The sequence below is a fragment of the Cataglyphis hispanica genome, chromosome 3, assembly GCF_021464435.1.
Source record: "Cataglyphis hispanica isolate Lineage 1 chromosome 3, ULB_Chis1_1.0, whole genome shotgun sequence".
In the NCBI taxonomy this organism is placed as follows: Eukaryota; Metazoa; Arthropoda; class Insecta; order Hymenoptera; family Formicidae; genus Cataglyphis; species Cataglyphis hispanica.
The window spans coordinates 10,467,283-10,491,192 of NC_065956.1; the positions used below are offsets into that span (position 1 = coordinate 10,467,283).

At 30.1% G+C, this 23,910-nt stretch overlaps 1 protein-coding gene across 2 annotated transcripts in view; it reads right to left on the reverse strand.

The window, feature by feature from the left end:
- LOC126859316 (diuretic hormone class 2) overlaps window positions 1–23,910 on the reverse strand; it is a 33,622-nt gene that overhangs the window by 3,554 nt on the left and 6,158 nt on the right. The window contains exons 1-2 of one of the 2 annotated variants that reach the window (XM_050610453.1): window positions 15,753–15,878; window positions 705–796 (exon numbers count right to left, since the gene is read on the reverse strand). In XM_050610453.1, coding sequence (XP_050466410.1) covers window positions 705–796 — 92 coding nt within the window. In that variant the 5' untranslated portion in view covers window positions 15,753–15,878. Of the gene's footprint in view, window positions 1–704; window positions 797–15,752; window positions 15,879–23,910 lie in introns of those variants that run through there. The other variant, XM_050610454.1, reaches the window with a different exon arrangement.

Below are 23,910 nucleotides of genomic sequence, written 5' to 3' on the forward strand. Positions count from 1 at the left end.
TTTGCTTTGATATTTAAAGCTAAAAGCGATTTAAAGCGATGTTGTAAAATGCGCAAAAGAACGTTTCAGAAATTATAAATAAACAATAAAAAGACAACTTACTAATACAATATAGAATGAAAACAAAATGGACGTTAATAGGTATGCCTACGAGGAATTTAAAATCATTCGTGATTATATAAAATGTCATTCGGCAAGTCACTTTCAGTTACCGGGATATCTTTCTATGGTCTAGTTTGTCGTCAAACAGAACTGGGTTAAACTATTCGAAGCAGACTTCTATTCTTGTCCAATATATTCGTTTAATTGTAAGTACGCGCTCGGAGCAATCGCGTGATTTGCATTTTTTGATATTCTATGAATATATTTAAAAATTATTTTTACGTATCGCGATCTTTTGCGTAACCTATTAAATTTGTTGCGTAGCTAAAAGTTTTACTGTGTCTACTTAATTTTTTTTTTTATTGATAATTAAATTGAATTTATTTTCTTGTTTAATAGAAAATTTCTTTTTATAGAAAATTTGAAAGAGAAAAAGAGAAAAATCTGCCGCAGGCAGATACATAGATTCTGATATATATATCTATATAATTTGTATGATTTCATTTACTTGTTATCTTTACTGTGATAGTATTTAATAGTATGTCCCTCTCGAGCTTCTTCTTATCTTTTAATTTTTTATAAGAAAATGGGATTTATTTTACCTGTGCGGTATTGCATCGACTGTGAGACTCAAAACTGCGACGACCATTACAAATGCCAGCAGTGTGCACAAGACGGTCATCTTTGGTTGCATCTAAAAGAAATTAACATACTTATGTTTTAAAAATTAATTTTATATTTATAAAAATTGAATATTATAATCTCCCTCTCTTATAATTAGAAGCTTGAATGATGAATTAATATGGAATGATAGCAACGCCAGTACTATACAATTTTCTGTAAAGTAATCTAGATAAGGATTATATTTATATAGGATTATAGTTTATATACATACATGAACACAATTCGAATCTCTCATTTAAATATTTGCTTTCCATAAACTAGTGGAATTCAATATTAAACTAGAGGAATTCAAGCGTATTTAGCGTTAAATACGAATAAACAAGAATAAATAAAGATGCGAATATAAATCAATATATTTATATGTATTTTCTATATCATTCGGAATTATATTCAATGTTCTACTATTAGACCACTCTTATATCATTTAATAGAGAATTATGTACCACGATTTCAACATATATATGCTTCATACATACGCTCGTGGATTAAAGTAAACCTCAGGAGAGAAACGTTCTTGATTATACGATAGTAACTTGTTATCACCTCACATATTCTAGCAACAGATTGAGTGCCAAATAGCTGTCTCAAAGTTCTCGCTCAGGGCAAGCATTTCATCTTCACTGTGAGATTCTAATTTGACGGAGCGAAATTCTCAGTCTCCAGTAAATTTTCAACACTTCAGTTTACGAGCACGCAACGGTAATTGCGAATATTACGTTGTTTGTGATAACTTGCGAAAGAGCATAGTAAGTGAAAACAGTGTTTTGAAAAATATGCATTTAAAGCTTTTATTTGAGACAACTGCTGTTCCATCGAAGTTGTAGTTGTTTTCAAATATTCCGTGCTATTTTTATGATGGCATTGAAAGTTTACATCCATTCTATTGTGCCTGAAACAGTGTTTTTACTAAGCCCTTTTTCCAGCCATTTCATTTTATAAACATAAACATGTAACATATGCTTCATATTGATCCAGGCCTTCCATAAAAACTGTCATAAGAAAGTTTTTATAAGCTTGAAGTTAATTCAATCATATATTTTCAAAAATCAAAATTTCTAGATTTAAATTGCCGAGGTTTTATCGCGCCGTTATAAGACAACACAGTTTTAATTCATCGTTTACTTAGCTACATTTTAATCGAACAAGGAGGGTACTGTTCCTGAAACTATCGCTTATATCTTACCAAGCATCCATCAAGACGCAGCAAGTTGGCCGTTAGATGAAACAGTAAATAAGATGAAGGGGGTGAGATTGTGGGGCTGGTTGAAGACGTGAAAGATGAAACAATGGCCTCTGCGATATATATATATATGGAGAAAAGTTGGCGCATTCTCAGCTAACAAACTATTCAACTTGCAACCCACGAAGAACATTCTGCCATCGTTTGACGACAGTAATATACAAGCAGAATCATTTTACACTCAAACAGAGCGTTCAAGTATTAGCGGCATTAGCGATGGATTTGAAATTGTTGCGTACGTCCTAAATAGAACAACTAGTAGTTCTGTCTAATATTTATAAGAATTTTTCGTATTATTCTATTAAAACAATATGAAACTGCAAAGAAAGAGAATAGATCATTAATTGATTTTGCAAAGTTTTAAATAATTTTCACAAATAGCGCTTAATTTCGTATAATTTGTGATCTCTAAATATGATTTCTAAATGAAACGGCGTTTAAATATTATATGATATATAGTTAAATTTTTTATTTTGTCATTTTGTTATTTTTACTTATATTTCGCTTATTTTATCTTTTTTCTATTTGTTGATGTTTCTTCAATTAGTATTTTATTGCGGTATAATCATAACGCGCTTTGAACAGTATCCGTAGTATGGATGGATAATTGGATCCGCCTTTTGAAATAATTGATGGCCACGGACCGTTATTTCATATACGCGTATTTGTTTTCATCCGCGAATGAGACGACACGTTTATGGCTCAGTATTATGGAATTTCTGTTCTTTTTTGATATCATATCAATCAAAATTATTATACATATTTTATATGTATAATTAATGCAAGAATAACAAATTTCGCACTGTTTTATTACTTTGTGCAAAATGTTTGTTAAAAATGTTAAAATATTTGTTTGATAAAGAAGGAATTCTTTTGTTATATTGAATATTTTTGTTAAATCTTGCAAATTATGTGTTTTTACATTTGAGAAATTTTTGAAAGCATTTCTTTTGTTGAGATCTCTCTTGCTTTTTATCCTTGCGCTATTGTAGATAAAATTAATGTATTTATTCCAAATTAAATGGTATATTTCTTTATTTATATAGTATTTCTTTATTACCTTTACTCTATACGGATCATTTTTATGTATTTTAATTTTTTTAAAATAATATTGAGAGTAAAAAGAAAACAAGAATTTACTCTATATAGATTTGACGTTCACAGAGAACGTTTAAAATTCACATTTAATTTACTTTAGTAGCCATTAATGTGAATTAGACTACTCTGGCGCCGCCGTCTTCACTTTACTGTGTTCGAGAGAAGTCGCGAGCTATAAATCTGCGTAATTTCGTCGCATTTATCGTCCCCGGCTTACTTAGTCGTAACCACGCGCTGAACGAGATGGGTGGGATAAATCAAATCATATCTAAAAAAAAAAAGCTACGTGACAACGTAAGGGCATGCTAAGTATAGCGCGCGCGCGGTTAATATCGTTAACGTCCGATAAAAATTTATTTCCCTAGAAAACACGTTCCCGATAATTGTGCCCCCGGTAGTGCCACGGCAAATCTAATAACGCGATAATCGAGTTTCGATTCGGAAAACTGTAGTCGTGTTGTGTCGATCTTTCAACCTTGAGATCTCGGCCGTTTTCTTGTTTCCGTTCGCGCCAAAGACCTTTTATCTTCTATGAAATATAGTACTATCTGCAGTCTGCCAAAAAATATTTCCTTATCATTAACACGCGCATCAATATTACGATGTTATAAAATTTGCAGATGTGTATTTCCTTTAACTAACTTAAAATTAAATTTTTTTTTTAAAGAACGTTCAAAATCTGACGTTATTCTTTTTGCATTTCTCTATTTTCTTATTAATTTTTTTCTATTTATATAATAATACTATTCGGTATCATTACATCTGCGTAAAAATTGAGGAATGAATTTTTGGTAGTCTTACTATGACATAAAAGATAAAAAATATTACTGTGGAATAAAAAGAAATGGTAATAAAAGAAAAGAAAGAATCGCGTAAATGTGTTAACCTGTTAAAATTATATTAAAAATTATTCATTTAATCTTTCAGTTTGTTGTTTCATATTAATTTTATTATTAAACATTTGTATTTTTTAAGCGAAATGTACCATGATAACGCAATTGCATTTTATACAAATTATTTTTCTCACTCTGTATTAATATTATCTTACTACTTTGTAGATCGATTGAATACTGTCGCGATTATTGGTTTTCGAACAATGTTGGTGATAGTCAATCGCGATAATAGTCTCTCTTTTTTATCATCTATACATTGTGCGTGATACTGCGCGAATGCTAGGCCTATAAAATTTGTGTACCCAGGCTGATAAGAGTCACGCATGGGTAAATTCGAACGATCGCTGATCGCATATCGGAAACGCTACTACGTGCGATATTTATGGAATTCCGAACGATAAGCGAACAATTTTGCCAAACATGTGAATGTTAAAGCGTTGCGCTAGTTATTTTGAGATTCTTCATTGCGTGGGATCAATTCTATTATAAAATCAAATCAAATCATATACATTTCTAAATATATTTTATATTTGCATAAGAATTTTGCAATTATGTTTATATATGTTTATTTGCAAGATCTACCAAATTTTTTTTTATATTATTTACTTTATTTTATTGCGATAATTCAGTCTAGTTTAAAATTTAATTGTGTAAAAGTCACATTACACCAATGATTTCGACACGAAAACTTTCCCGCCGATATGTATGCGTCAGTCGCGTCTTTTTCATATGAAATGTTTCCATACGCGCGATAAAGCGACAACTAATATAACCGAGCCGATTCCACAATACATTGTTTACCGTTGCAACTTCACCGTCAATGTAGATACATTTATATCCATTCCATAGTTATCATAGTGGTATATGACGTATATAACGGATATATTGTACTCATTATAAGAATATGTAAATAAAATGCAGATACGATTTGCTAAACAATAGTGTGACGCACAATATCCGCCTTTACCAGTGGATATGTATCTTGCAAAAATTGAATTGTAAGAGCATTTACGTGAGACAATATGATGAGATTGCACTGTTTAATAAACCCAAGTATCAATTGGAATTCATCCCTCAACGTAAACATAGTCTTATATAGAGCAGAATAATTGCTCTTTTTTGATTACATAAAGCGATGTTATTTTATTATGTAAAACAATGTTGTTCTCTCTCTATAAAAAAATTTCATGTTTTACTTTATCTCTGCTAACAAGTTATAAACATTTTTTATTCGATATTTATTCCAACGTAAGACCGGTTATGAAAAAAAAATAGATTAATATTGTCGAAGAAAATTTTCTATAATTACAAGTGCAATAATTCATAGGCTAATCTGTAAATATGCTTTTTTTATTGGAAAGAGAATGAGAAATATGATTGTATAACGAACTTGATTTTTGTAAATTGATCCAGGCTGCTTACGTGTTTTCCGATAGGAAGACATAATCTACGGTAACGTTAGCATATTACATTTTTATCGATATATTAATATTTTTTACTACAAAAATAATTATGAGCAATATAAATGCAAATTAATTTAACAAACCAATTATTTGGTTTAACAACTATTAATAAATACATAAATAATATCATTTTTTAAATATATAACGCATGTTACATACACTAATAAATCCAACAGCAATATAATAAATCTCATTCATTGGTATAGTATACTTGTTTTTGATGAATAACACTGGATAAACGCATGGTACGCTTTTAAGCAATGAATGCTTTAATCATTTTAAAGTCAATATTTTTTAAAACATATTTTTTAAATATATTATATATAAAATATCAGTTTTTAAAATTTATCAAACAGTCTATCATTTAAAATGCAAGCCGGAATTTTTGGACACTCGGTTTGTGTTAAATACACACATAACATAAATGATACATTCTGTGATGCTCAGCATTCATATATCCCGTATTGGCAAAATTGAATTCTCAGTGCAAATATTGTGGATTATAAGAATGGATGGGAGATCAAACTGGATGGATCCTCTGGATTTCTCCAATAACGGTTTTAGCGCGTTTTTACGAGCAACTCAACAAAAGATGATCAATACAACTACGCGAACGAGCAACGAGTGACGCTTTTATAGGATTATTTGCCTGACTGGAGACGTCATCTCGTGCAGCTAAAAAAAAAAACTAGAGAAACGTTTTGTAATGTTTCGATATCATTCCGGTCGGTTTATGGCTTATTACAATTTTATGGGATCATTGTGATTGATAAAGTTTTGACTTTAGCATATCCTTAACAATTCCAGCCTTTTTTATCTCGAAACATGATTTAGAAAATAGAAATAGCGAGATTCGGATTTTTTCGACAAATATGTGCGCTTTAAAAATTTGTATTGCGGAATATTTTTAACTTTGAGAGTTTTGACTAAAAATTACTGTTTGTTTGTTTTTTAAACATTACTAGATTGCAGTTAAAATCTCGTGGGTTTGTTCCAAGGTGCATGCGGATTGGCATGTTTTGAATAATTACATTGCAAGCGATAAATACATATAATGCGATAACGATAATTTATTGCCGGATTGCAATAGTATCGCTTCAATAATATTCATATTATTTTGCTCACGTTATACGTGCATTATGTAAATTTCGTAAATTTATTGCACTATCTATACGGAACTAGTATGCAGCTAGCAACCATTATTGTAAGTTATAAATCAGCTTTTCTAGAAAGCATTATTTATCTTAATAAAACATCTATACACAGAATAAAAGCACAAACTTGTATGTACAAAGTGAGAGTATCATCTTTATCGCTCTCGCCATTTTTGTACGAAATAAAAATTTTCTGAGTCATGCTAAAAAAGAGGTTCATGATTTTGCAAAAAATGTTTGCTCAAAAATATGCGTAGTACATTTAGATGTAAATGTCCATTTCCATTACTATATTACATTATATTCCATTACATTACTATATCTTCTATTAGTATTAACAGCAGCATTTTTACATTAGTATTTTTAACTCTTATTATTAGAATATACGATAAAAATAATAATTCCTTTTTTTTATAATTGATCAATTATTATAACGAGATTCATGTTACAATTGACAATTACTTACAATTAATTTAAATTTCATTAGCATTATCAAAAGTAGAATACGTTTATTCCGCGACGAAAAGAAATGAAAAGAACATCATTTTCGTTTATGCAAAATCAAAATGAAGTGCTGTTCGTTTTCTAGCCTTCGCTTAGAAGATTAATTATTTCATCTTACTTTGAAAGTTTGTTAGACTTTAATGGAAAAGTCAATGAGATAATCAAGTAAAATTACAGATGTAATTAAAAGCTGTATTATATTTATCTCTTCCGTCTTTCCGATGACACTTAGGATGAATTCAATCTACAAGATCAAACTTTTATAAGATATAATCTATTGGTGACATCTGCTAATGATAACACACGCTATACTGAACTTAATTTTGATATAGTTTTGTCGCGATAGGATATTTCTAAACTTTATAATTCAAGATATTGAATTATACTATGCAACTTATTGATAGCATGCAATTAACTTTCCCCATCGAAATTGTGTTTCGATCAATTTCGTAACATTACATGAATCCTAAGAATGCTTGATTTCATACTTTACTTAGACAAGTAAACTAAGGAACAATTGAAGATTCACTGCACGTCCGACGACCAAGCAATGTTTTTCCTCTCGAGCAAGTCGCAAATATTATTTTAAAAATTTTACGGAGTTTGGAGAGATCTTCTTTTAAGCTTCTTGGTGTGCTCGTGTTATTTTCGATCTTTTATGCGATATTTACATTTCTCCATTGGAAAGAACATTATTCTGATAAAGAGTTAAAATGCGCGCGATACAAAAAATATTTATAAGAGATATATATAAATCTTTATTGCTTGTAAAATTGAATTATAAAAGTGTATAATCTTTTTTGCATATAAAATATATCACAATATAATATATAAAATATTGAAAAGCATATGAGAGGAGATAAAATTCCTTAAGAGATTAAAGGGTTAAAAAAATGTCAGAGATGCTTGTTAACACCGAGACCGTAATGCATTTCATGCATGCAAGCAGCAGCGGAATTCTTTAACCTGGTGGAATTTCGTCAATCCTTCGTTTTGCTACTATCGCGGATGAAGCGCCTTTGTTTCGGAAAAGTCCTTTTTTCCGCCGCTCGTCATTGCTGCCATTGTTATCGTGATTGTCTATCCGCGGTTTCAGTCGCTTTGGGAATTTTGCGCGGCGCGAACGAACGTGTGTGCCTCTTACGCAATATAGATATGCGACTATAAAATTTCATCACGAGCAAATTCAATAAAAAATCATATCAAAGCGAAACAGGCTTTTTCAGACATTTTTTAACATTTTCGAAGCGATATTCGTGAAATTTATGTAAAAAAAAAAAAAGTAAAAAACTATATTTTTCTCTGTTTCTCTGAATAAAAATTAAACGTGTTCATTTTAAATTAGTATTATATTATATTATAAAATTCTTTATAATAAATTCAATTTCTAATTAAACGTGTAAAATAATATCATATAAAATATTATCAATAAACGAATAGAACGGTACGAACGAAATGAACTCATGTACGTGACTTGATAGAATCCTCATTGCTATGTTCTTCTCATATATCGGAATGATGTATCGTTTCCCTGACATTTATATATTAGCCGTTGCTTATATGTACAGCACTTGATCGAAATTTGCTATGAGAAGATATGTACGTCGTGCGCAAATTAAATTAATTCATCATAAGCTTTATCCAAGAAAACTTTGACACCTGATTAAACAGTCGATTACATTTTATAACGATATCGACTTTAAGATCGAAGTAAGAATTATACTATTTTAATTAAAATTATCGATTCGATTGCAAAATAGAAATAATAGATAAAATGTAGCTACATAATTATTGCAATTAGTGGTTTATGATTATTGATTAATTAGTGCAATTATATTTAATAGATATTTTTAATTTGTAGGGTTAAAATAATTATCGGTGACGATTAAATGATCAATCGTTAATCAAAAAAAGATTACAATTTCGATTATATGTGTATGTAATTATTTTTATAAATTAACAGAATTTTAATAAAATACTGAAAAGATCTATGTTATAAAATCCATATTTAATAATTAAATAGAACGAACTTTTTGTATAGAATTAATTTTGCTATGACCAAAAAATGATAACACTATTACGTCACGATAAGGCTTGTGAAGAAAATTACCATTCTCGCTGTAATCTTACGGTAATCTAACTTTAAGTACTCGAGGGATTTGACAGACTATACCACATATGGTGCGTCCGGCTATTATGTAAAGCCGAGGCACATATACCGCGACATAAATACGCAACATTTTACAACGAAATTGTGAATTTAGATCAGATTGATATCATCGAATTTGTATATGTTGGCTGAACTAATGATTTTTTAAGTATTAGTAATTTTTTTAATTCGTATATTAACTAGATCGACAAAACTTGAAAATAAATATATAAGTGTTGCGAATTTATAAAACTAATAAGAAATATTTTTTTTTAAATATATTATTTTCGAAATCCGATTTTCAATGTTCTAATTTATCATAACCGCATTTTATTGTACATTTTACTTCGCGAGTAATGAAATAAAATTAAACGAGCAGTTTCTCTCAAAAATTAAGCACTAATTATACATATATATATATATATATATATATATATATATATATATATATATACTTTGTAGCTAAAGTATATTGTATAATTGCATTATATACGCAAATTATAAATAGTTATAACCGTAAAAATTTATCTAACAATAAAATATAATATTACCGCATTATGCTTGTAACTTATTTAGAGATATTTTACACTTATCGTGTTTTTACAATATTACACTCTATCTCTTACAATTCAATAAATTAGAATTAACTATCATAGAATATACCTTTCTAATATCATGCATATAATTTCGAACATTTCCGTGATCAGTACTATCAGTTGAGAGAATCAAGATTACTATTAACATTGATAAATACAAGCAAAATTATATTTGAAGATATTTTTTAAATTTGGAAACTACTCTTTATATTTAAACACCACGATCTCATTCAAGATAATCAGATACATTTGTATTTCACATTTGGGGATATAATATGTTCAATATTAAAATTAAATCTCACCTTTACATTTTAATAAATCATTCACATTCTGCCAATTTAATTTATTAATGAGTATTGAGTTTCTATTGTTTTGCCTTACAAAAGAGAAATGTTAACAATTAAAGCGATTGATTTGTTTCTCTATTGGAATGCAATCTGTATATATCGAGATCTCTATTCATCTTTAAAAAAAATAAATAGTAAAAAGAGTAATATAAAAACATTAAAAAATCTTGTATATATTTATCCTCATAGAAATATATTCCGGTTGCGAGCTTATTTTTCCCCGGTTGCACCATTTTTCACGGTATTACGCGTAAGCCTTGGCTTTCACTGCTTCGACCTTTATTATTAAGAGGCTGCCCGTATCTTTTCGATCAAGAAGACAAACCAGCCTCCGTGTTTACTTTATGGTAACAATATTTGGTGGTGTTTTTCTTAGGAGGAAGACATTTCGGCAGTTTCGATTCTCATGTCCGTCTCGAGAAAATTCCTGCCGCGTTCCTATGCTCGTGTTACGTCAATGTTATACAGGATATCCATTTTATGAACGACAACCTTCTTTTACTTTCTAAGCAGATAATCTGCGCAAGAATACGAATTTTTCCATTAACTTCAAATTTAAAATTTTAAAATTAATCGAAAAGATTGCGAAGATGGATCAGCATTTAATCAAACTTGTCTTAGCCAAAGAAAAATCATCTTTAAAATAAAGAAATCATAGATGGAAAGTATTGAACTTCAAACTCTCCTATAAACGATAGACACAACGATCGCCGCCGTTAAATCGGTTTTGTACACTTTTACATGGATGCTTATGATGCCACTCGCGCTTATATTAAAAGCTACTGCTTTTCAGTCCGCTGAAATTTCTATGACCATCGCAATAAGAGAAGGCTGCCGAGTTTACCTATAAATCAATGATACTTCGTGCCATGTGATTCGTGTTCAAAAGTTTAGCTTCCGCGAGAATTATTGTTATGATAGAACAAACTTACATCTATGCTTTTGATTAAAGCATAATTAAAAAGGTTGATCTAAAAATGTTGTAAATTCAAAGAATAAAGTTGCTCAGAATACATTAAAAAACTTAAGTTTCTTTTTCATAATTTTAATTATTATTGAGCGATTTTGTGAATATGTTTGTGTTAATAATATATATATATATACATATTTTTTTTTTCATAAATTATTTGTATTGTTATACTGTCTTATAGTTTAATGTGAGTTTTTCTTTTGACAACCATTTCGTTTTACCGTGATTGATTTATTTTATTGCAACTATTTTCTTTTATTGTTAAAATACAATTCTATGGTTTTTTTGTCATTGAGAATCAGATAAAATTGCTATCAATTTTCCTCAACTTCAAAAAAGCACATAAACTTTTAATCAAAATCAATCAACTTTTAATCGAAATATATTGCCGCAAGCACTTTGGTCGATATCATTGACAATATACATTTTCTCAAAGTTTGGCGTATATCTATGTCCCGTAATGTCGAAAAGCATGATGGAAATTAAATTAACGCATTTTGTAAATCAATGATATTCCATGCTAATTATTCTACATGCATGGATGTCTTTAAAACTGCGTAAATTTTGAAATAAATATGAAATATACATCTTTCGTATATGCACGAACACTGATTGGAGTGAAGTAAATGCTTTAAATGATTTACCACGGCGGGAGATATATCACGTTTGCAGACAAAGTATATCCTCTCACGGATTTCATTTCGTTAAACGTGAAAGTTAAACCGCGTTCCGGTTACACAGGCAGGATTCGCTATCAAGAGTCCATTCATACAAAATACACAGACGTATCGTTGCAAAATGACATTATTAGCCGCTTCGCGCGGACATTTGGTGAGCAGAGTGCAATTTGCTTCCCACCGATTTATACAAATTATTTCAAAAAACACCGTCTTGTTTAAACATAGGAATAGTATAATTGTATACTATATGTGTGTGTGGTCCATTGATTATAATCAGATTTAACGATGATCTTAAGTTATAGAGTTTTCTTCATTTTATTTATCTCAACTTTGATTTTTTACTCTCCCTTTCTTTCTTTTTTCTATATTATTCTTTCTTTTTTTCTATCACTATATATATTTATTATTATTATCTTTTAACTTTTTGCACAAAAGAATTCTAAGATATTTTACATTTTATAAGTTTTTTCTCATAATAATAATTTTTAAATAACGCGCAAGAAAAAGAAAGCGAGAGAAATTTTATTTGTAAAATTTTATTCTATTTCTCCTTCTGAGCTTTCACTATTTCTAAATATATTGAAATAAATATGATGTTATTATTATTAAGATTGTATGTTATCAGAGAATTACTGGAAGAATACTTGCTAAAAAATATTATATTGTAGGAAGTAATTAATTGCAATCGACTTTTTCACTCCCTACTTAGTTAAATGTCAGCAAAAGCGCGCTCAGACAACATTGCTTTTACTCTGCTAATTCTGAAGCCATTTCTTTAGCTCAATATCTTTCTGCCGGCGCGGCGCCGCTGACAACTGTTGTTAATCGTTTCGTAAATACAACGAAATGCGTAACTTCCATCTAAAGTCAATCGTAAAATATTTACTCACATTTCCGCGCGCGAACTATGGTAAATGTTTGATTATGAATTGTAACAGTTATCACAAAGTAAAATTCGACCGTTTTCATTCCATCTTTCTTATGTCATAAAAGCCCACGCTCTTTTTTCAATTTTATAATCTATCTTGCTTTTATAAAATTTAATCAATACTTCATGACGCAGAGACTTAAGCATGGAATTTTAAAATCGCAACAGGAAACAAAGGTATTTAAATTCGTTAAAAATCATGTATCAAAAATTTACCTGACTTCTTATTGAGAATTAATTAATGTAATTAAATTGTATGATATTACAAGTAATATAAATAATAATTGATATATAATCTGAAAATAATATAATAACAGTTAAAAAAGATAAATTCTTTTAATCATGATTATTTAATTGCTCATAATTATATATTTCATATTTAAAAATGTTATAAGAATTTTTCGAATATTTATAGAGAGAAATTATTACATATTTCTAGTAAAACTCGCGCGCGTACAAAATTTAGCTTTTTCTCATATTAAATAAATATACAAATGCGGGGGTGTAAAATACATTATCGGTTTACTATGGAGTTGCACCGGATACCAAGCTTTCAAAAAGTAAAATGGCACAATTTTTCTTTTCTGTTCTTTCATGTTGCCAATGAAGCGATTTTTCGATTGGTAGGAAGAACGTTGATGCTTTTCTTGGTATCACAATTCTAAAAAGTTTCAGATGAAAACACGTAAAGCTGCGTGCCAAAAAGTTTTTTATTATTTATATGGAAGCACACACCGCTTTTGATGTCGACGAGTTCGTCTAAATCCTACAAAATTAATTTATAGTTTTGCAAATAACGTAGTTTTCTGAATAGAATAGTTTTTTTTTTTTTCAAATAATATATGATTTGTAAATAATTATTTATTAAAAAGCTCATTAGTTATGCTAGTTTTCAAGCAAGCAATTTAAAGAAATAATTAGCAAGCAATTGATTGGTTGATTAATCTTATTAATCGATCATGGTAATTGAAGGGGAAATTACGAGGATACGCGCATCGCGGAATAATCCTACTGCGCGTTTGCTCACGTCCGGCTGTAATTAGATATTAATCGACTGCAAATTATCATAATGCGACCGCAATGCAGTTCCGACGCTTTCATGTTTTGTTTCCAAATAGGCGCTAGTTGTTCTTTTCGTGCACCAGCAATAGCATTGCAGAATCACGATTGGTTATTGCGGTGTATGCGCTTCATTAGGTGCTTTATCTGTCAACAATTAATCCTTTTGTCGCTACAAGCTATTACATACCCTTTCAACCGCGATCGCGTTGTGCTACGAGCGTGGAATGAATGTTGGTGACGATAGGTATTTTGCGGCGGAAACGCGCAACGATGTCCGTGCAAGTGAAATTTTATGCAAGGTTTTATTAATACAAGATGACCCGATATAATCAATCTTAATTTTAATAAGACTTTTTTGATGCGAACTTAGAAACAAGAGTTTTTTTTATATAAATTTAGAATTAATTTTTTGCTTTTGAAAAAGATCATAATCTTATCTAAATTATCACAAGTTTTTTACATTAAATGGCAAAAATTTTTCTCTCTTTTATAATAATAAAAATTGATATTATATATCTGTGATAGAGAGTAAAGTTTACTTGATTTTTAAATAAAGAATGGATTTTTCTTGTTTAATTATATTGTACTAGTGATATATATATATAATTTGGGAAAAATTCTTATACAGGTTGGTCATTATTTAATTAAAATAATCTTTTCTTCCCACACCATCTCATTTCGCTTTTCCGACGAGTGCTCGAGGGTACGTAGGCTTTTAAGCAAGCAAAACTTTTCGCGTTTCGATGAATTTACTAGGTCATTTTTGTTGAACTTTGTACAAATCCCATAATATGCTCACGATTTAACAACTTAAATAATTTCTTCGCGTCATTTTCACACAATGTACACCTTTGTATCTTCTTTTGTTTTATTGTTACGCCAAAATAATTTTGCTTTTACATATCGCATGCAAAACACAGATTAGAAAATAGATTATTTTCTCTATTTTTGAAAAGTATATTTTCATCTATCGTTGTTTGAAGAGTTCTTATCATTATTAAAAGAAACATAATATTTTCCTATAAATAAGTAAAAAAATTGTGTAAAAACTTGTTTAATATACAACTGATATCTAATAATTTTATAATTGAAAATAAAATAATCTCTATAATAATTTTTTATATTATATTATATAAAATTCCGTAAAATATTTTAGAAAACTTTATTTTAACCATGTATTAAAAAAAAAAAAATTGAATTAATTTTCCTCACCAATATATCGAATAAAGTTAGTATCAGCTTTAAAATAATAATAATAATATTCAACTTGTCTTACGGGTAAGGTTTTCAATTATTCGTCATAACTTCTACCGTGTTAAACTGCTACTACTGACTGAAATATCGTAAGGTTTTACTACTGCGGAACGAAGTGCCAAAAGTTTCTATTGGATAATCGCAAACGCAAACTTACTTATCTAGTTGACAGAGTGTATCGGATTGCGGGAATATGTGCAACTTATTATCCGGTTTATGTAAACAATTACTATTGTCAATGATATATTGCTGCAGCAAAATTAGCTTCAAATATTTTTGCCATTATTCTACGAACTAAATCTTTGTTAAAACAATATTGCGCTTGAAATTAAACGAGGAATAAAGCCTTATATTATCCTTTTATCAAAATATAATATATGTAAAATCTATATATTAAATTTATATATATATATTTTCTTACTTTTTTAAAAAGATAAAATCATCTACATTTTTAATCATAACACTGCATTCTCGGTCTCAATATTTTTTTTTGTTAAAAAATACTATTTTAATTTTTGGTGAAATCTATAGACAAGAAAAAGTGCAGATGATCTTACGGGACATTTCTCTTGAAAGATTTTGTTGCGCAAAGACGGGAGATAAATGCATTTAGAAAATGAATGTGTACCTTGACGCTGCTAAAAGCCGGAGAGCTGACAGAAGAGGGTCTACCGAAGAGTTTCTGCGGGGATGATAGTCTGTCGTCCAGCGACGGTGGATACGGCTCTGCGAAGGCAAACTGTTCGTCGCGCGTTTATATAAGCCCCGCGCGACTTTGCGACTCTCGCACCCTCCATGCACGTCCCCACCCCCGGGACCGGTTCCCACCCCTGTCGCCGCCAATCCGCCACCGAAGCATTCTCGTCCAATCACACGTACCCGCATACTTCGGTCATGGTGTTCTTCCTACTCTGCCCTCGCAATCGTTCGCGAATTTTCAGCTTGCATTCGTATACGAATTCAAATCTCGCACCTCCATTATCGACGAGTCGCCGCCGCCGCCGCCGCTTGAGATTTCTAAGCATAGATGTATTCCACAGGTGCTTGCCCCTGAAAACTTTCAAAGACCCCTTGATAAATTGATTATTGGTGCAGACTAACGGCGGCTTTCTGTCGAGGAAACTCCGACAGATTGCTAAATGGACCGTGCGACGAAAAAGCGATCGATATCTTTTTTTTTCGCACACGACATTATGTAAGTTTTACTGAGAAGTGTACACGATATTTTTGATTGAGAGAGAAAAAGCACGTTATATAATAATTATATAATAATAAAGGAAAATATGATTTATTATTACGCTCCAAAATGGATTCTTATTTCTTCAATTTAGGAGATAAATATTTGTTCAATGCAAATTAATATTTCTGCGTTTTTACGATTTCCTTTAAGTAATCATGAGTATCAGTGTTTATAATGACATATCCTATCGCAAAATACAATCAAAAATAAGCTACGATGGTGCACCATGAATAAAATCTCGTACTTTCACTCGTGAGAGAAAAAGAGAAAGATAAAACTTTTGAATTTTAATTGTTACTTTTGAATATCTTTGAGTAATATTATTTGTTGAGTTGCTTTAGAAATAGGATACCAGGAACATCAGCCGAAATGCAAACTGCATGTTATTCCTCTCCTCTAATCCGTATACGCGTCTGTTTTCGCATCGATAGGCCTCGCTTGGTCTACGTAACAGATGGCAATCTAGTTTGTGCATTTAATTTACTGCAATGTTGCTTGTTACACTGTGCATTGAGGTATTTGATATATCGGAGATAATAGAACATAAGCGCATCACGCATCAAAGCTCAACGAAATAATTCCAAACCGTTTAGAGAAATATTACTCGGGTGAATAATAAAATTAGGCGAGTCACATTAGACAAACATTTTGCGAGAAGACAAAAAATCAGAAAAAAAAGAGATGAAAACAAACGAAGAAAAAATTTCGAGTTACTAATCGTTAGTCACGTTCAGATCATCAATTTTCTATATAACGCGTTCTATTCTCATGTTTGATTGATATTGTGAAGATTTAAATGAAAAACTTATCTATATCTGCTTTATATATTTGAAATAAACACGTCCTGTTAAAGTATCGAATAAATATTTTATTTACGAGATAGATAATTTGTAATAATTTGTCTAATATAGTATTTTGATAACGAATCTCTCATTTGTATAATAATATATCTGTTGAATTTTTTTGCCTTCTCCGTAATCTAAATTCATATAAAAAGTTTTTTAAAAAAATAAATATATTAAACATCAATAAACGTCAATACAATAAACAATTCGCAATTGTCAATTGTCATCGCTGTTTGCGGAGCAGACCCACGAAGGACTAGCGTACACAGATACAATCGATTTCTTGTCACTATGAATCTACCAAAAAATATTCAATTTTCTACGAGTAGAATGAAAGTACTGTTTGTCCTCTTTTGAAATACGACTAGATCATGTTACTATTCTTGTGTATATTGTGTCTAGGCAACCTCTTTCATCTAAATTTTTTATTAAAAAAAAAGTTACGATTTTCACACACACACAAGTATTTATTCTCAAATTATTTTTAGAAATTATTTTTAGGTGAAACACTAACATATTTCTGCGTGTGTGAGAATATTTATATTTTATTCAAAATTACCATAGAGAGAATATAGTAGACTCATATATATGATTTGTATATATGTTTGATATATGTGTTTATAATTTTAACTTTTACGATATTATTTATAGTCATTTTTCACTATTCCAGATAATGTTTGTGTGAATTTTAAGTTATGCATTTTTTTGATAATGCAATTGAATTTTTTTGAGAATTGAACATGATGCTGAGAAAATGATATTCTTTTTACATACAAGAATTAGTTTTCCATTCAAAATCGAAAATGTCACGTACATTGATCGCTTACGCTATATATATACGGCGATAAAAAGAGCACGGTAAAATAATTATATCTTTTATCGCTTTCTTTTTTATCTCCCATATGCCTATACTCCATCTGTCTTTTCGTGGTTCTCGCTATCTACCTCGTTCGAATATCCTCAGACTCGAGAAAAGAGGATTACTCGACTTTCCCTTTTTCTTCATCATATCAAGAACCGCGTTATTACCGTTTATCGCGCAGCCCCCTTTTCAGGGTGCGGCGCCTTATGCCATTGTCGCCATGCAAATTGCGTAATAGCCCTATTTTAATAATGCCTGCGAAACAGCATTGGCGAGTACTCGAAACAAATAGCCATCGTGGACATAACGTCGTGGATATAAGCGAATAGATGAAATACCAGTCTTTTTCTGATGCATTTGATATATCACGGTATGTGGTCGTACTGAATTATAGTTTGGCGTTTATGTCAATGCGGCACGTGTCCGAAGTTGGAAAGATGAATGAATGAAGAAGTTAATCGGATAAACTGATTTGGTCTGATTAAGATAATTATTTGATCATTACGCAATTAAGAAGCACGTATTTATATAGAGTTATATAAATCATTAGTCTCATGTGATGTTCGTGCTCTCTGACAATGAGATGTTTTTACATAATAATGTTACATCATGATTATCATAATATTGTTTAAACGAAAGAGACACAATTATGGTCAGTAATAAGCTCGGCCACGAAACTGCTTACTATAAAATATGGCACTATTTTTATAAATATAATACTATAATACCAGTAATATTTCTAATACTATTTTCAGCTTCACTATCTATGTGTAAAAAATGTGATATTTTTTACATAATAAATTATTCTCTATATTAATATATATATATTATATAAATGTATATTTATAAAGAAAAAAAAATTATAATTTATTTGTTTATCTATTTATTATTTATGTTTATCTATTTATATATTTATTAATTTATTTATATATTTATAAAATTTTGAAATATAAATAAAATTTGCTATAATAATATTTAAAAAAAGAGCGCAAAAGAGAGAAATAATATTTACATAACGTCAACTACTTAACATTTCTACTAATTAATTGTATAAGAAGTATTACGCGCTAATATTTATCGAACAATGTTTTGTAGCAGGCAGTTACAGCCGAGCTTCTTATTGACCATAATTATATCTTTCATTTAAACAATAATGTTGCGCTACTCATGATGTAATATTATTACGAAGAGCGCGCAAAAAAAAACGCACTAATGATTTATATATACATATAATTCATTAACACAAGAAACATGCAGGTATCATCTGTTTTATTTTTCGATTATAATTGTGAACATTACGTTTCTTTCAACAATTTTGAATAATTCTAAAACTGTTAAACATAACTTATAACTATAACTTTGTTTCTATATATCATTGTAATAAAGGACAAATGGAGTAGTAAATAAAGCAATATTATCAATTTTTCTTATTAATGTTTGATACACTTGTTATTATTCCAATTTAATTCTTACCGCACAATGAAAATTTTTGAATATTTAACAGAAAATATGAAAAAAATTCGCGTAGAAATGAGATGAAATTGACCACCTGTAACATTCTGTAATTTTTCGCTCGAGGGCTGAAATCGAAATTCAAAATGTATGATATGTCGAATCGAATAGGAAGATTGGTTTGCGGCGATCGGAGTGTTAACGGGGATCCGCTCGTGCAAATTCATTTAATCGGTAGAATGAACGCCTCGCTTCTCTATCCGACCAATCGATCGATTTGCGGGTTATTAGTTTATCTCTTGTCAATATGACCGTAAAATGATAAATTTCCGTGATTCCGTTGCGGTGTTCGATTCATTGATGAAAATGGCATAAGACCGCCAGTCACTGAGATTCTTAATTAACGGCATTATAATTATATTCTGTCATTCTCAATTAGCTGCGTTAACCAAAGCAACGACAAAATTGATGTCCTCATGCAACGTCGAAGAGACGAACGAGTTATTTTAACCGGAAAATGTCTCTCCTAAGATAAATAGTTCCATCATTGTGCGATCAGCTTGAGACCACGAGAACAAACACGAGCGAGAAATGCATGCGCGGGTGGTACTCGTAATGGAACATATTACTCTGCTACTCCAAATGTGAACATAAGTAATATGCGCTGCTTAGGACAGTTCATAATCGCACACGGGTAAGTGCGGTTGGCCTTAAGAGAAAATATGGACCGCAAATACGACGCCGCAAATCACATACTGTTCTCGATAGTGATACGTATAAACATCGATAAATTACACAGAATTAATTGCTTATTTATTTTATCAGATTATTGGATCTCGCGGGTGGCTAAAGTAATACATTGCAGCAGAAATTAATATTTCTTCAAAATTTTGTTATGCTATATGTTCATTATTTACGATGTAAAACTCCAATATATATGCTTGAGAAATTCTTGCCATTTTCATTTAACGTCTCACACATTTTCTAAATCTTTTCTTTTTTTTTTTTGCAAAATTCTTATTACAAGAGTTTTATAGATTTTCTAATATTGTGCGACATATATCTGCTTATTAATGTTTAAAAAAATTAACATAAATGTGAATTATATGCAAAATACAACTCCAAAAAATCTTAAAATAGAATAGATTATAATAGAAAATAAATTTTGAGTACTATTTTTTTAAATAAAGCTTGTGTATACATATTGTGTATACAATGTGTAATACGAAACTTGATTTTTCTAAGTTCTTAAATGAAAGGTCATTCCTGCAAGGAGACATCATAGAGGGTAAATATGACGTAAATATGTAAAAATGGCAAAAATTGTAACACAAAAGCGAAAATTTCAATTTCTTCAATCTTATGCGCCGCATCATCGCATTGGTGGTTACATTGGTAAAATAAAACTGCAATTTGCCTTTCAACATGCTGTGCACAACGATGCAATTGCAGTTTGCGTGCGAATCATACGGCTTGATGAGCATTTCATATAGATTTATTGGCGAAAGGTAAATCGCATTATATAGCATGCAATATATATATTAGAATCTGGTTATTTTTATATCTTTTAATTAATTCGAAACTTCTTATTTATGCAAAGATTTTTATTTTGTTTACGTCAGAATATTAAGAAATATTAAATTTTGTTATTCTCTCTCTTTTTCTTGCCTGAAAACTGTTAATATTTGTTAATTTAATATAAAAAAGAAGAAAATGAGCAATTATATATATTATTATAATTTAATAAAATAATATCTTCGTATATATCAATTTTAAGTCGTTTACTGACCTGATTGGTTGCGAATGTCTCGTGAGATTTCTAGCCGATTTAACGAGACAACTTCATATGTTAACAAAGTTGCTGACGGTTGCAGATATGCATCGACTGCAATTCCCGGATGACGCATCAAGATGACGTAATAAAGTCGTTAATATCTAATTCTACCGGAAATGCGCAAAGAATTGCACTGCTGATCTTCGCTTATTTTCGTCTGTTAATGTCTAGAATCTATATCGTACAAATTTAATAGATTATTCCAGAATTTAAAATTATAATTATTGTACATAAAATTATTTCAGAATTTAATGTACATCAAATTTCTATTTGTTCAGAAAATAAATGGAATATTTAATATTTCTCTCGCACGCGTTTTCTTTAAAGTTTCGTTCTTAGCACATAAAAGGAAGTTAAAACAAAACGATTTCTCCTTCGAGCGCAAAATTGTGTGTGAACTGAAATCTATCGGTCGAGTTTGAAGTGGACCGAATCCTCCCGAAGTGGCAAGAAGTGGATAAGTGCATCCGCTCTCGGACGTGGTTACTATATACATAGGATCTGTGTATGGACTATTTATCGCATTTCTATTTTTAACTCAATTTTCATATATATCCGTAATTAAATGTCGAGAATAATTTCTTGCGAGGAAAAGCGCGCTGCGAGTTAATAAAGGAACAAGCATTCGCAATCTATTTACATTTTATAGAAATTTAATTTTATAGAACCGTTTTTTTTTTATCTTTCCCACGTTTTAAGTGGTTCATTTTCAAAAAGAGCAATAAAACGGATCGTGTAATCGACAGCAATTTCGTTTTGACCCAATCTCACGGATTTTTCATAAATTGCATCCAATTCGCGATTTGCATTCTGAGAAAAGCTGCTTTTCCCCTTTTCGTTCTTCTCGATTTCGTTCGGCACTTTATTTGATAGCGGGGTTTACGATAATGTGCGGTATATACGATTGTTTGCGCTCTACGGATAGTTCTGAATGATCGTATTTCAAGACAAGATTGCCAGTTTAAAAACTAAATAATGTTACTCGAAGCATTAAATTTTGCAACATTACTTTCATAAAAAAAGGAATTTAATTAATTTTTTAAGGAATAAATTTTCCACATTTTTATCGTCGAAAAAGTTACATTCATTAAGAAAGTTTATTCTATTAAAATAGAAAAAATCAAAAATATTTGAGATATGTACGTGAAAAAGGTGAAGCAAGCGTGCTTAATCTGCACAATCAGCCTACATAATTTCACTCTCTTATATGAAACTGCCTGTGAGTTGGCAACCAATTATTCATATATGCAAAGCTCTCTTTAGCTTGCTTTGTTCAAACAGATGAAAGAATAAAAAAAATTAAATAATCTATCAAATTAAATTACTAGCATATAATGAATGATATCTAATTTACGTATATTCTTTAATTAGCATACAGCAAACTTTCTAATAAAAATCAAACTCGAAATTCAATTACAAAAATATTTTAAAATAATAACGTTGAGATATTAATGCAATAATATTATAATATAATAGCATTTTTTTATATTTCCCTAGTCGACATATGATAAAACAATTCAGTTTGTCGTATTATCATACAAAGATTGCTTTTAATTTTTGATTCCACTGTACTTTTTAACATTAATTTATGAAATTGAAAGATTTTTTGCAATAAAACTTTAATTAAAAACAATTTTTATTAGAATAATTTAAAAAAAAAAATATATATATATAATTTTTATAAAATTCAAAGATAAAAAAGAAAATAATTTGTAATTCTGATTTTATTTCTCAGAGGTAAAAAGTGAATCATGAATTATCTTCTGATGATTACGAAAAGATAAGTTTATTTCATTTAAGTTTGTTCTTGTAAATAATTTAAAAATACATAAAAGTTATACGAGATATATCAAATAATATCTGCTCATCTTTTATCAATTTTCTATAATATTTATATTAAACGATTTATATATCATCCGTACACTATTATCACACAGGATTCAGTCGATGCTCAACAGATGGCAAAGCATGTCCGATTTTCATTTTTACACTGCAATCTTCATCATATCATTAAATATATCATCGCAAAATACGTGAAGAATTTTTTAATTGATTATTTGATGAAAGAAAAATTATAAAATTCAATTTTCAAAAACTAAATTAAAATATCAAATATGTTTTTTTGGAACATCTCATATAGTGTTATAATATTTCAACATAATATTGACGAGATGTTTTCTTTGTTATCACACTTTTGCTGAATAAATTTCTATTGATATCAGCGGAGCATAAAACCGTAAGGGCCGTACGCGCGAAATAATCGATGGTGAATTCGTGCCGCGACTTCCGCAGATAATTTAAGGGTCCGAGCGGTGCGACGGTATGCCGTTTCGCACAATGCGCCGGATGTGAAAATTCACGAAATGCGGTGCACGATGCCGCGTCACGGTGGGTAGCGACACGCTACGTCTGTTATTTTGTGGCAGGCGCGTCTCTGCTTTCTCCCGTCGTATATTTCTCTTTCCCGCTACTTCCTCTTTCGGCTTCTCTCTTCTCGCGCATCGCGCCTTACTACTCGAAATGATATACATCCCGTGCAGATAAACTCGAATA